Genomic DNA, 14585 nt, shown 5'->3' with positions numbered 1-14585 from the left:
TAATCGGGAAAATGCTACTAAACCCAAAGTGTTATATCACAGAGCAGCAGAAGCAAAATGCAGGACAATGTAGCACTTTAAAGACTAACAAGATGGTTTATTAGATGATGAGCTTTCGTGGGCCAGACCCACTTCCTCAGATCAAATAGTGGAAGAAAGTAGTCACAACCATATATACCAAAGGATACAATTAAAAAAAATGAACAAATATGAAAAGGACAAATCACATTGCAGAACAGAAGGGGGAACAGACAAATTCCTGGGATTCCAGCTAGATCAGACAGGGATACCAAATTCAAATATCAAGTTCTACAAACAGGCCAGGACAACCACAAGTTCAAAATGCCCCAGGCTTCTCAAAGACTGTGGCAGGCCTACATTTAGCCATTGTACTAGTGGCCTAAAAGGTAACCTGCAAACATTCTTACACAATTCCCCCCTTCTATCTTTTCATCTATCTTAGGAGTGTCATACTGACACCAAACAGGGTAACATCAGAGATTTTCACACATACAATTAACAGTGATAGCGAAGTTCATGGTGGACTTGATGGAGTCCTTTGCACTTGCCCATTTTCAGTCACAACACTGCTTGGGACAGGGTTGTGTGTAGCCATATAGCTAAAATGTAGCTTTATTGTAAGTAATGTGCCTTAGTGTACTTTGCCAGCCACTTTTTTGAAAGCAGAAAGGACCTTTACTTTATTATTGGTAAAAGTGCACCAGCCAGAATACGGTGTTTAAAGCTAATTTTAAAGCAAAAATAATTGTTTATAATTTTGTTTTAAGTTTTAAAATTAGTACTATAAAATAAGTAAAGGGTATAATGATTGGTTTTTTAAACTGTAAATTAATGTCCTCATTTGAATGTGCATATGGCTTCTCTGTAACAAAGGTTGCTTTTCTGTAACAGAGAAATCAATCCTGTTTTGTGCATCTGAAGAATGTGTGCCTTAATAAATAAGTGTGAAGGCCAAATGTTCTTAAAAAAGAGCCAGAGACAAACGAAGCAGCACCAAAAAATTGCTGTATATCTCCATCAAAATGTAAACAATTAGCTTTAAAAAAAAAAAAAGCAAGCACCTATCACTTAAAACAAAATATGTATAATCAAAACCAGCTTAGCATAACAAAACAAAGCAAAAAACCCCTAAAAATAACAAACATCCATTAAAAAAAACCGCATAACAATACAAAACCCACTAATCCCAATTTAAAAAAACTATTATAAAAAACGGTTTTTCCTTAAAAGCAGGAATGTCCTGCCAACACTAAAGCATCGATCCAGAATTTTCGGTCCTTAATCAATCCACAAACAAGAGAGAAAGACAGAGACAGATACACAGAGAGAAAGCGCGGTGCGCATATGCTAACTGCTTTGCCATTGTATTCTCAATAAACTCGGAATATTGCCTTTCCCCCTATAAAGATCCCATGTGCTTCTTATAAGCATAACATTTGGAGCTTGGCTTTTTTTGTTTTGTTTGATTTTTTTAAAAGATTTTACTTAATTTCCTCTCTTCTTGTTTGTAAGAGTTTGAGGCGTCAGTGTTGCTGATACCATAGTCATTCCTTAAGTGAAAATTCAAGTTGACTCCCATGGGACTTTTGCCTGGATGAGAAATATAGGATTGGATCCATAAGGGATTATGCCAGAGTGTGAATATGAACTCTGTCCCCATGGATAAAATGTAAGTCCAGACGTCCAGTTCCCTGCTCTAGCTATTAGACTATACTACCCAAGTCTCAGTTTTTGTTTACGGTCTCTCGGAGAGCGATAACCCAAACCAGAGCAGTTCATAAAAATAAAAAAATAAAAACCTTATCTTGCCAGCAGCTTTCACTATATGAAGATTTAATGGATCCTCATGTAGTTCGCTTTTGGTTTCTAATCCAGACCTGATGCACTAGATCTTGAAATACATAATGGGAACATTCTGTTTAAACAGAGAGCAGCAAAAAGTAGATGTCATGTGTACAATTGCATCTTGCTAGACATTATTAATTCAATATTCTGACATCTCACAGGCTGCAATTCATTCAACATCAAACGCCTCAGTGAGGGCTTCCTAATTAAAACATGGAAAGGCTGAAATAAAGTGTAAGTATTTTTGTCACATCGTTTGCGGTTCTTTAATTCATAATTGAACTGCTTCATGTTTCATTATGTACAGAGCTACCTACAGTACCTCAGATTGGAATAAAGAGTCCTCAGTTTGATATTTTTATCAATTCCACCAGCTCCTCCTTAGTAGTGGTCAGTTCTTTTCTGCCAGGGCTTTAGTCAATATGAATCACTTCAAATCTAGCTGCTGAAAAAAGGCCTTATGCCGCAAAGTGCAAAAAGGATGCAGAGTAGCAATGGGCAACCTAGGCTAGTAAGTGGGCTGCAACAAAGTTGTCATAACCAAAATGGTCTCCCAGGATGAGGTAGTTTTGCTGGTTTCTTTGCATACCTAAAATTTGCAGTGTGCGCCGAGTGAACCATATCAGCACTTTGATTGGACGCAGAGGGAGCACATGGCTCTCACAAAGTTGTGTGCAATCGACACAAACCTCACTTCACGTGCCCTTGCTTTCCCTGCATGTCACTTACGTAATACTGGTAGGGGAAAAAAAGCTATCCAGATTGAAAACAGAGCAACCTAGCAACCCTGCGCTTGGGCAACGGTAAACAAAACGTCTCATGGGCCACACACAGAACCCTGATGAGCCTCATGCGGCCCTCTGGTCGCAGGTTGCCCGCTACTGCTCCAGAACAGGGCACTTATGTACATGAATACATCCCAGTGACCTGGCACAGGAAGACACTCAGCACCTTGCAGAACTGGGTGCAAAGCATCACAGGTAAGCCAGTCACATCAATTCCAAAGGAGCTCTGCTATCCTTGTAATAGCTTCTACCAACCAAGCAGTAGCTTTTCTCCATTCTAAGCAGGTGGACAAGAGACCGATTTTGATCCCAGCACCTATGCACAACCAAGTCTTCCTGGCTTTCCAGAGCCTGCTCTACTTTCATCAAAACCGGACCAGAGAGCTCAAGACAAACCTCTTGCTCCACTCATGAAAACTCAGGAAATGGGAAAGTTGTTTACATGTAAATAGGCTATTTAGGGTGAATACTTCTGGTGGCCAGGCCTGCATCTTCCTCTTTATTTTATGCATCAGAGACAGCCCAGCTGGAGCTCAGCAACAATACCAAGCCCTTTTGGTGCAGCAACATGCTCTTGCTGTCTTCTACAAAAAGGAGCAAAAACCACTGAACCTTGAGAAAGCAGTGAACACAGCCAATAAAAGTGGTAAGGCTGTTGTCGCCATACGGGAGCTGAGCCGAAAGCAGCAATTACATCTCTGCATGAATGCCAGCCTCACCAAGGCAGATATCTGAAAGCAAAGGGAGCTCGCAACAACAGGGCATGCATAGTACAGCCAAAATTCTCTGCTTAAGGGAGCGGAGAATACTGCTGCCAAACAAACCATTTCTCATCAATATTTGTAAAATAAATTGAGCCTGTACTGTAAATATCCCTACATCTGTGCCTTTGTTGTTTCGGTGCCGAGAACACAAATAAGCATCACAGAAAATCTGCAATGGAGGAGTATCCTGAGTAGCTCTGGTAGGACTCAGCTGTTCAGTGCTCCTGCAAACAGGCCTTTGGGATCGGTGACAAAAGGTGCTACTGCCACCTTTTTGTGGCAGGAATGGGGGGAGCTAGTGGTCGTTCGCAGTCTCTTGCAGAAAGGGGGTTGGAAAACCTTTCTAAAGCAAAAAAATAACACCCCATCCTCTATCAATATATTCGTTCAGAAGGCTCTTCCTGGCTTTAAAACAATCAACCACCAAACAAAACTTGACTCACCACCAAATCATTTTGGACCTGAAACAGAACTCCCTAGCTACTCTCAAGACACCTGGCCTTACCTCACGCTATCTCTCGCTCTCAGCTGGTTCATCTGTCTCTTAAGAAATCACACTGAACGAGGGGGCAGGAAAAGAGACCTCTGAAAATTCTGATTTATATTTGGGAAAAGCACCCAAGTTTTTCAGATCTTTTCCCAAACCAAACCCCCTGAACATTCATGTCACTCAGCCCTCTGATGGATTACCACCAGCATCGTGTTTGCAACATGGTCTCCCTGGTTAGCATACTCCATTACTGTTTGTCACAGCATTATCTGCGGTTAAAGGAGCAATCTTGAAGTCAGTAGATCTATTCCCAGCTTTGCCAGTGATTTACGGCACAATTTTCAGCAAGTCAATTCACTTATCTGGGAAGAATACTTGCCTGCCTCATTTTGGTGATGTGGCTTAACGTTATATGTGAAAGAACTCTGTTCTGACCTGATGTAACGCACTGTACTTTATAATGTGTGGCACGTAAATTAAAGTATTAACTGGAAAAGATTTTAAAGTGTATTCCTTGTAACTCATAAAGGAAGTTTATTTTAGATAACAGCCTTTTGGAAGGAAAGCAGAGGGAGGAAGACATTAGCTTTAAGGTCAATAGAACTCTCTGCATTACAGAGATCAAAATGTTGTTTCCTCCCTCCATCGCACCACCAGGAAATTAAAAGCCAGATTCTGATCCCACTAGAATAGGACCCTGAATACTGAATATTTCTCCCTGAGGTCATGCTAAAATGTGCACCAAAGTTTATGATTATTATAATTTGTATTACAGTAACACTTGGAGCAGGAGTGGGCAATAATTTTAAATGGGGGGGGAGGCACTCCAAGAATTTGTAAGTGGTCAAGAGCCACACTCTTCCATGATCTTGTTAATGGAGAAGGTGCAGGGATCTGGGATGGTGGTTGAGAGCAGAAGGGAGCTTGAAATGCAAGAGGAGGGGTGGGTGAATGTGACCTGGGGTAGGAAACTGGGGTGCAGGCTCTGGGAGGGGGTTGTGACCTAGGGCAGAAGTACAGGAGGAGGTGCAGGGATTTGGGTTGTGACCGGGGTAGGAGATTGTGGTGCAAGGTCTGGGAGGGGTTTGTGACCTGAAGCAGGGGGTGTAGGGTCTGGGAGCAGATAGTAATGCAAGAGAACAGGTGCAGAGGGTTTAGGTTACATGGGATAAGGGTGTCAGAGGGAGGCAGAGGTTTGGGTGAAGGAGGGGCCGGAGTGCCAAAGGCAAGCTTTGGCTGGGAGGCTCTTAGCTGTGCAGCCAGCTCAGCTGGTTCCTCAGCCAGGGTCCCTGCCTTCTATGTCCCTACACTATCTGCAGAGACCATGTGTGGCTCTGAACACTGCAAACTCGCAGAGGGGAGGGGTACTTTGCACGCTACCTGTCCTGCAAACAGGCAGCTCTCACTGGCTGGAAACCTCTTCCCCCAGGCCCGCAGCCTCCAAAAGCTGCTCTAAGCAACATGCAGGGACAGGGCAGACAGGGAGCCTGTCTGAGGCTACCACTGGCCGGGTCGAGAGGCTTGGCAGGCTGGATCTGGCCTACGTGCCGTATTTTTCCCTCCCCGACCTAGAGATTCCAATCAAGATGGAGGCACAATGTGCTATGGGCTGCACCCACCCCCACAGTGAGTCTGACCCCAGTGACAACCTAAGACAGGAAAGGAAGAGACAGGGTGAGAAGGGAAATAGACTTGCCCAAGGTCTGAGAAAGATGAGAAAAGAACCCAGGTCTCCTCACTTCTTGTCCAGTGGCCTATTCACTAGACTTCAGTGCCTGTGAATTTTTAGTTGTCACCGACACGTTTTGGCAGGACACGGGACCTCAGAGATAAGCCACATTTCACCACTACATGTTCTTCTTCACAGTCTATTTGCTGAATCAGGTTGGAGACAGCTACAGATCCCCTGACTCCAATGAAGCTATCCAATACTAGCTCGCCATCTCAACCACCGTCTCCATCTGCTGGAAGGATGACACAACTTTTGTTTGGACTGGCCCGACAGAACAAAAATGTAGGCAAAAGGGAAAACATGACCTCTCTTAGTTACGATATCGTTAGAGGCGACAGGGTACCAAAATTAATTACCTTTGGAGAACCAATTACTTTTACCGTGGGTCACTGTTTTCTAAGAAAAGAAGTGCCTCGACTCAAAAATGCAATTTTAGAAAAAAACCTTTTAAGTGTATAGATTACCTAAATCTAACCATGGTACAGCTACTTCTACAATAGCATATCAGTTTCTAGAAAGGTAGCCAGCAACCTATTCCCTTCTAAGAACAGAGCACTGTCAAAAACAAGCAGGAAAGCACAGGTTTCAAGATGCAGAGACAGAAAACACACACCAGGATATGAAAACTAAAACCACGTGAGCTGTGCTATTGTCAGTGCCAAAGAACAGAACCACGGCAGAGGCTTTCAGATCCTCCAGCCAAACCTCACAATTAAGTGACTACTTTAAAAAAAAAAAGTTTTCCAAATGTGGCACAGAGAACTGCCCCAAAACAACCAGCCAGAGAGCAAGTTTCTAGAATACATCTTCTTGTGAAAGACAATTAAGAGGAGGTGCCATCCAAGCCAAACAGTTGTCCAAAGATTGCATCATTTGTATATTTTTTCAGCGTTATGTTACTCTCAATACGCCGTGGTTGCATGGGCTTGGGGGTGTCCCTCTGCACGAGGGATGTGAATGGTTAACTGGTAAACACCGCCCTTACAGGGCTATACTTACTGCTTATGGTTAAACCAGATAACTAATTAAATAGGATTTTACATCCCTACTCCGCACAGGGGTGAATTGCACCCCTGCAAGTTCTGTTTCAACCATAAGCAGGTTCCCCTGTTCACTGCTGCCCATGTAACATCCCTTCAGTACCTAAGAACATAAAAACGGCCGTACTGGGTCAGACCAAAGGTCCATCTAGCCCAATAGCCTGTCTGCCAACAGTGGCTAGCACCAGGTGCCCCAGAGAGGGTGGACCGAAGACAATGATCAGCGATTTGTGCCATCCTTCTCCAGCCTCTGACGAACAGAGGCCAGGGACACCACTTCTATCCCCTATTCAGTCTGCTGCTCTCATCCAGCCCAATAGCCTAAGCTCTAGTTTCCCAGCCATGGAGCACGGTGGGTAAGTATGCGCTGTCTGTAAGAACATTCCAATCTCTCCCCCATCTGACAGAGTCATGTGTGTTGAAATCTCTTCCATGAAGATCCAAGGAGGGAGGAGAAGAGAGCTTTCATGCTGAATTCCCTTCTGAGGAGGGTAGGGGAAGCACAACAAGAGACAACATGCTCCATAGGGATGTTAAATTGAGATTAATTGGCTAGTCCAATAGTCAATGAAATTTGCATCGACTATTCGATTAGTTGATAGGGAGCCTCCGCTCCAAGGCCGATGCTACTCTTCAAAGGCGAAAGCACTGTGGGGAGCACAGGACCAGCGGGAGACTCAAGCAGTCCTCCGCTGGCCCTCTGCTCCACACATTGTTTCAAAGCGGCAGCGCTGCATGGAGGCTGGAGTCAGTGGGGGAGTCCCCAGTTGACCCTGGGCTCCACACAGTGCTGCCGCTTTGAAATGCCACATGCAGCCCGGGCCAGCTGGGGACTTCTCCCTCCCTCCCCGCCACTTGCTGTCTCTTTCTGATAGAGACAGCAAGGTGGGGGGTAGCGACTAGTCGACTATCCCATAAGCATTTGCTTATTGATAATCAATTAGTCATTCACATCCCTTATGCTCCAGGGTCCCCAGCTCATGACAAAAGAACATGCTGGCAGAGAGGAACTAGCTACAAACTTAATCAAGGACTTCCTAAAAAAAGACCAGTGAGGTGGGTCAAAGATACGCCCACTCCAATTCCAGGGTTACCCTTCATGACGAAGTGCCTTCCAAGAGGTAAATCAGCAGTACCAAAATAAGGCTGGCGAGGAAGGGGAAAAAGAAAACATATCACATACCCACAATCTATCCAGGCTATAGTGCCTCGTCCTTTCACCGCTTGGGCCACATCGGACAGTAACCTGAGTGGACTTTCAGCAGCGGTAGCTGAAAACAACAGTAATAACAGTGTTAATCCAATCAGCACATACAGCAATGCCAATCTTTTGCTATGAAGCATTGGGAGAACATACTTCCTAGGATCCCATTTCTAAGAGGAATCAGTAAAGTTTGTGTATTTTGAAAAGAATGCTCATCCCCTGAACATTTATACCTGCAGCGTGCACCACTGCCTACGTTTCTGGGGGTACGTCATGCATTCTCCTACAGACTTCCATATTCGGACCTACCTCCTTCTCCCTACAGCTGTGCACTCAGTGGTTTGCCTTGGAAGGATGGTCCAGTGGTTAGGACACTAGTAAAGGATCTGGGAGACAGATTCAACCCCTTGCTCCATCAGAGATTTTCTGTGTGACCTTTGGCAAGTCACTTGTCACTGTGTGCCTCAGTTCTCCATCTGTACAATGGAGATAATAGCACTTTGCTAACTCACAATTATACTGGGAGAACTGATACATTAAGAGATGCTCAAAATACCGCCAAAGCACTACTGTAAGTATAGAGTGTTATTAACAATAATCAGAAAAGAAAGTTAAGGGGGGAGGTCTAAGAAGCACTTTTAAGCCGTCTCCCCGCAAGCACTGACTCCCTGCTGCCTCTGACAGAGGCAGCAGTGCAGAGCAAGGCAGCGGCTCTTCGGGAGCCGAAATGCATGGAGAGCCAGCTCTGATACAGAGGCAGCAAGGGTGGTGGAAGGTTGCAAGTAGTCGTTAAGATTAACCAATAAGCCCAGGCTTATCAGTAAATCACGTAAACGACTACACACTAACATCCCTGTTCTGCTTACCAAATGGATTTAAAAAGAACATTTTTGTTCTATCTACCATGTTTATGAAGCACCTGGAACCTTGTTATCTAAGTAAGAGGAATGACTGTCTCCATATACCAGCTCTATGTCTCTGCAGCATGAGTCCAATGAAGCTACACTGTAGGGGACGTCTCTCACCAGAATTAGAACTAAGGAAACTATCCTAGGGTACGTCTAGACTACAGGCTTTTGTCGACAGAAGTTGTGTTGACAGATAGGGTGTGTCTAAACTACAGGGTTTTGTCGACAAAAGTGGACTTTTGTTGACAAAACTATAACTGCGTCTACACTACCGCTGAGTTCTGTCGACATAACGTCGACAGAACTCAGCAGTTTTGTCGACGCTGGTAAACCTCATTTTACGAGGCATAACGTCTTTTGTCGACAGACTTCTGTCGACAGAAGGTGTTATTGCATCTAGGGTTGTGTCTAGACTACAGGGTTTTGTCGACAAAGCAGCTTGCTTTGTCGACAGAACTGAATGTAGTCTAGACGCTCTTTGTCGACAGAAGCTTTGTCGACAGTATCTGTCGACAAAGCTTCTGTCGACAAAAGCCTGTAGTCTAGACGTACCCATACTGTCGACAAAGCTTCTGTCGACAAAGAGCGTCTAGACTACATTCAGTTCTGTCGACAAAGCAAGCTGCTTTGTCGACATGGCAGTGTAGACGCAAAGGACAGTTTAGATGTAATAATGCCTTCTGTCGACAGAACTCTGTCAACAAAAGGCGTTATTCCTCGCAAAATGAGGTTTACCAGCATCGACAAAACTGCTGAGTTCTGTCGACGTTATGTCGACAGAACTCAGCGGTAGTGTAGACGCAGGTTTAGTTTTGTCGACAAAAGTCCACTTTTGTCGACAAAACCCTGTAGTCTAGACACACCCCTAGTGTCTAAAACTGACCTCACGTGACCGGCATTTGCTCCACACAGTTTGGAACACAACATGTCTAGACTTGGCCAAATTATATTTGTAATTTTTATATAATTTCAGCCGATAAATATCCATGCTTATTTTAAAGCATTTTTAAACTTTTAATGGATTTCCGTTTCTCAGTTGCATGAAATTATGGGGGGAGGAAAGGGAGCGAGTCAACATTACATGTCATAATATACAAAGTAAATATCCTTTAATCACATTCTAAAGTTCTAAACCAGCACTTTTCTTCCTTTGCCTACCTGCAAATTGCAATTATTATTGATCATATATTTTTGCATTCCTTAACTGACATGTGCCGATACAGAACTAATCCTTTCAAGCCTAAATATACCCAATCTCCAAATCCAGTGTCAAAAAGGCATTTCCCTGGGAAATATTGGAAGAGACTAGTTAGGGGGTTCACTCCATGGATGGCAGCAACGGCTGTGGGCACTCTGTTAGCACGGAATAAGCAGATACTGGAAGTGGGATCATCCCCCATGATCAATGAATTTCCTGCATGCACAGGTTGAACCTCTCTAGTCCAGCAACCTCAGGACCTGACCAGCTCCAAACAAGAGAATTTTCTGGACCACAGAAGGTCAATATTGTCTAGCAGCATTACCAATACTTCCACTACATACTACACAGTTAGAAGACATTTAGGGATAAATTAGAGCTAAACAGCAGCACAGAACACCGAAAGCTAGGACTGGTTGCTCTAAACAAGCTTTATGGGATCATGGGAAGCTTGCCCACACCCATAAAAAGCAGACATCCGGCTAAATAAAATCATTCCGGATGATGGATGTTTCTGGACTAGAGAGGTTCAACCTGTACCAGGAATACTAGGTAGAACTTTCTTGAACCTCACATGATATTTTAACACTGATCAGCAGTATGACTGACAGTTAGCCAGAATCTCAGCACAGATGTGTGGTGCACATCTGGGATTAGAATCATGTCCAACCACTTTTTACAAGACAGCAGCTAAGCAAGAGATATTTTAACTGTGTATAAGGATCACCACTCTAGGAAACGTTAATCCCCCAGACAGCTCCCAGTGCAATGCTTTACACTGTTAAATCCAACCAATTAAACTTAAAAAAAAAAAGATAGCGAGAACATGATTTTGAAGGATACCCATAGGGCGACATTTATTTGACACGTGTCTTTGCAAAGTGCTGCAGTTGTACTACTAAAAATGAAAGCAGCCACCACTAACAATGGCAAGCCTTAAAAAAAAAATCATCCCTTAAAAAAAGAGGCAACTGTATTGTTCAGCTTTTGAAAGGGTTCTTTTCAAACAGAAAGGTGTTAGACCCCTCGTTTATGATTTTCACAGTGTCTGTTCCACAAAAATTTTTGGTCAACTGTAAGCACTTTCCCATTATACCAAACATTAATATTTCTAGTCACATATTGTGCATGTGCCAATTTAACCATTTTATCATCCCCCCCCACCCTGGAAATCCCTACAAGCACCTGCACTTTAGCAAACAGGAGGATACTATCAAAAAAGGTTATTTTGGGAACAGAATACTGGGCCACCATATTAAGGATTCAAATTCTGCTCTCAGCTGAAGTAGTGTAAATGTGGACAAACTCCACTCAAGTCAGTAGGGTTACTCCAAATTTACACCAGTGTACCAGACCAGAATTCGAGTCCCTCTCACTAAATGCAGTTCAAAAGAGATTTAACATTAAAACAGCATTTCTTGACTGCTTGCTTGTCCTTACTGTACTTGGGGGAAGGCTGGAGGAGAAGCAGCAGCAGCATTAAGGAGACTTTTGATCTTCACCTCACAGTTAATCAGCAATTCTCACCTTTGCTGGCCGAAAGAATATAATATCCATGACAATAAGTATTTTCCATTTACCAAAGGATCAAACCACTGATTCTTTTACCTGACACCATAAATATACCCAGCACTTTATGACATACAGCGCCAGACAGTACACCTGTCCAAAATAACTTGTAATGAATGTCTCATAACACAGAAACACAGAGCAAGAGTTCAGTTTTGGATTGCACAGGGACGCCTCTGGTGAAAAGATCAGCAGAAGAGAATTCAGGGAAGAGGTTGATTTTAACTAAGGGGAATGGCAGAGACTCAGAAAATGCATACCAGGAAGCTGAAAAATGTTCCAAGGGCAGGGAACAGCACAAACAAGTCCCGAACAGGAAAGGGAAGTAAAGCAGTATAAGGAGCAAGAGGAAGTAAGAATAAAAAGGTAGATAAGAGCAAGATGAAAAATCCTTAAGGGGAGGATGGAGAGTTTGAGTAAGATGGGTGGAAGGCAGTGAAAAGATTTGACAGGGACAGGTAATATGGTGTAATACGATGGAGAAGTATTACAAGGGGCCTACTAGTCTGGTAACTAACACAAGTGGCAACCAGTACAGATGAATGGATTTCTGTATTCTAAACTTTCCTTCACTCAGTCTTACAATGTACCACTACCAAGTTGGTCTGTGTCTATTATGGTGACAGACACATTACTAAATACCCATGTCTAATAGATATTATAGTGACCATTTCTGCCAATGGCAAACAAAACCATACAGAAGTGAAATGTCTTTGCCAAGGTCATAGAGGAATAAGCAACAGAGTTGGGAACAGAAGTCAGGAGTCCTGATTCCCAGGCCTTTGCTCTACCTACTGACCTACAATAGTGCATTACTGCCATTACATATCAAGCACCAGAAACTTGCTCACCACTGTCCAGGAAAATATGACGACACTGGCCAAGATTTTTAAAAATGGAGGGGTTAAACATGAGAGTCCACATTTAAGCACCTAAATAAGTGCCCAGGTTCTGACAATCGAGTTCATCGGGTACAAAGAACAAGAGTCAAAAGCAAGAACTCACCAGATTTGGAATAGAGCGCCAATATGTTATTCCGTGTCCTGAGAAGCTTCTTGAAATCCTTGTGATCGCTAATTTTTTCTATGAGGGGAGACATCTTCACCGAAAATAGACATGCTGGCAGGATTACCTAAGGATGCAGGAAGTTAGAAATGTAAATGAAAACTTCCCTGCTTGCATGAAAAACAAATGCAGACATGCACTTCTAAAACAAACCACTTTTTTTTTTGGCATTTCAAACTGTTCTAACCTCAGATAAATTAGTTCTTTAAGCAAAGTTGAACAACAATTTGATACACAAAAAAGCAACAAAAACCCCAGTCAATCAAAACTGGAACTACATCATGTTAAGCATTGCCACTAAAACTTTAAGCTGCTAAGAAGTGGATTAATACTTCCTAACACCATCAACAGTTACTTAGGAGGTGTGCAACATGCCCATTAAAATCTGTTCTCAATCAGGCAACCTAATTCTTATTGTATTTATTTACTGTAATAAAAAAAAGTAATAGCATTTATGAAGCATTCCAGTCCATAAATCCCCAAATGCTTTTCAAGAGAAGACAAATAGTGTCTCATTTCTACAAGTAAAGAAAGTGAAAGGAAGAGACTTGCCAAGGTGACAGAACCAGTGATGCAACCAAGAGTAGAACCCATGGGTGGAATTGTGTCCCTACAGTAGACAATGGCAAAAGCCTCATTGACTTCAAGAGGATCAAGATTTCACCCTACGTCTCCAGTCTCCCAACCCTGTATTTTAGAGAGGAATGTTGGTCTTGTGGTTCAAGCACTGATCTGAGGATCAGGAGATTTCCTCAAGCACTTCCTCTGTGGTCTCCATGGGCTAGTCGCTTCAGGTCACTGCCTCTCGGGGTATAGCTGCAGTGCAATTAAAAACCCACAGCTGGCACCTGCCAGCTAACTTAGGCTCATGCAGCTTGGGTGAAGGGCCTGTTCAAAAGTGGTGTAGACATGCGGGCTCAGTCTGGAGTCTGGCCTCTAGGATTCTGAAAGGAGGCAGAGTCCCAGAACTTGGGTTGCTGCCAGAGTTCAAAAGTCTACCCTGACATTAAGGAACCCCTTGACCCAAGGCCCAAGAGAGCCTGAGTTAGTTGGCAGTTGTAATTGCGCAAAAGAGAGACCCTCAGTCACTTTCCCTAGTAACACAACGGAGATAATATTTCTGTCACACCTCTTGTCTTGTTAGCAATTTGGGCAGAGGTATTTTAAAGTTGCTTGCGGATCCCACCATCTGCACTCAAAGTGCCAGAATGGGGAACAGCTTTGACAACAGGATACTGAACTAGATCGACCTTTGGTCTGACCCAGTATGGCCATTCTTAAGTTTTTAATACATGCTCTAGTTAGTAGGGGAACAGATAGCTGCACTGTTTTAATATGGGTAACACAATGAAATTCAGCTGTATGCAACTCTACTGATGCCAATGAATGTAGCACATGGACTGAAAAAGGTCGGTCTTTACATAAGCATGTAATTATTTTTCTTTTCTTTTTAATGGGGAGGGGATGATTGAAGTTCTCACAATTTTATACTAGATCTAGCAAGAGGTTTTTTAAAAATCTGTTCTGGTTTAGGGATTGCTAAATCTGAACATTAGTGCCACAATAACATCTAGCATTCAGGAAAGAGAGGCTGAAACGACACACTTTTAATTTGTTTAGGAAACCAAAAATCAATTAGACGACACTATAGAATCATTGCCTGAGAAAATCTGAGTTTAAAACTCGAAGACATTTACAAAATGTCAACAACACCAGATTGTGTCATAAACTGGTAAACTTTATTTAAAAGCACTTGTATAGACTTAGTGATAGTTTGGAAGCATTCTCATTATGTCTTTTCCAGACAGAGAAGCTGCGTAGTCAGTAAATTTTTATGGCACCGTTATAAACCCAATGAAAAAACGGATTCAGGAAACAACCACTATATAGCCATGTACGTATTGCCACTAACATTGAACTTGTTGCATGTGTGTGTGTAAGTAACTATAGCCTCCTTAAAAAGG

The 14585-nt window shown here is 42.9% G+C and overlaps 1 protein-coding gene across 1 annotated transcript in view; it reads right to left on the bottom strand.

Moving 5' to 3' along the window:
* PDIA5 (protein disulfide isomerase family A member 5) overlaps positions 1 to 14585 on the bottom strand; it is a 148370-nt gene that overhangs the window by 113812 nt on the left and 19973 nt on the right. Inside the window, exons 2-3 of the mRNA XM_075933121.2 lie at positions 12562 to 12688; positions 7861 to 7948 (exon numbers count right to left, since the gene is read on the bottom strand). Coding sequence (XP_075789236.2) covers positions 7861 to 7948; positions 12562 to 12688 — 215 coding nt within the window. The remainder of the gene's footprint in view (positions 1 to 7860; positions 7949 to 12561; positions 12689 to 14585) is intronic.

This window comes from Pelodiscus sinensis, chromosome 7, assembly GCF_052426305.1.
Source record: "Pelodiscus sinensis isolate ZL-2025 chromosome 7, ASM5242630v1, whole genome shotgun sequence".
In the NCBI taxonomy this organism is placed as follows: Eukaryota; Metazoa; Chordata; order Testudines; family Trionychidae; genus Pelodiscus; species Pelodiscus sinensis.
This window is presented reverse-complemented; position numbering and strand designations above follow the sequence as displayed.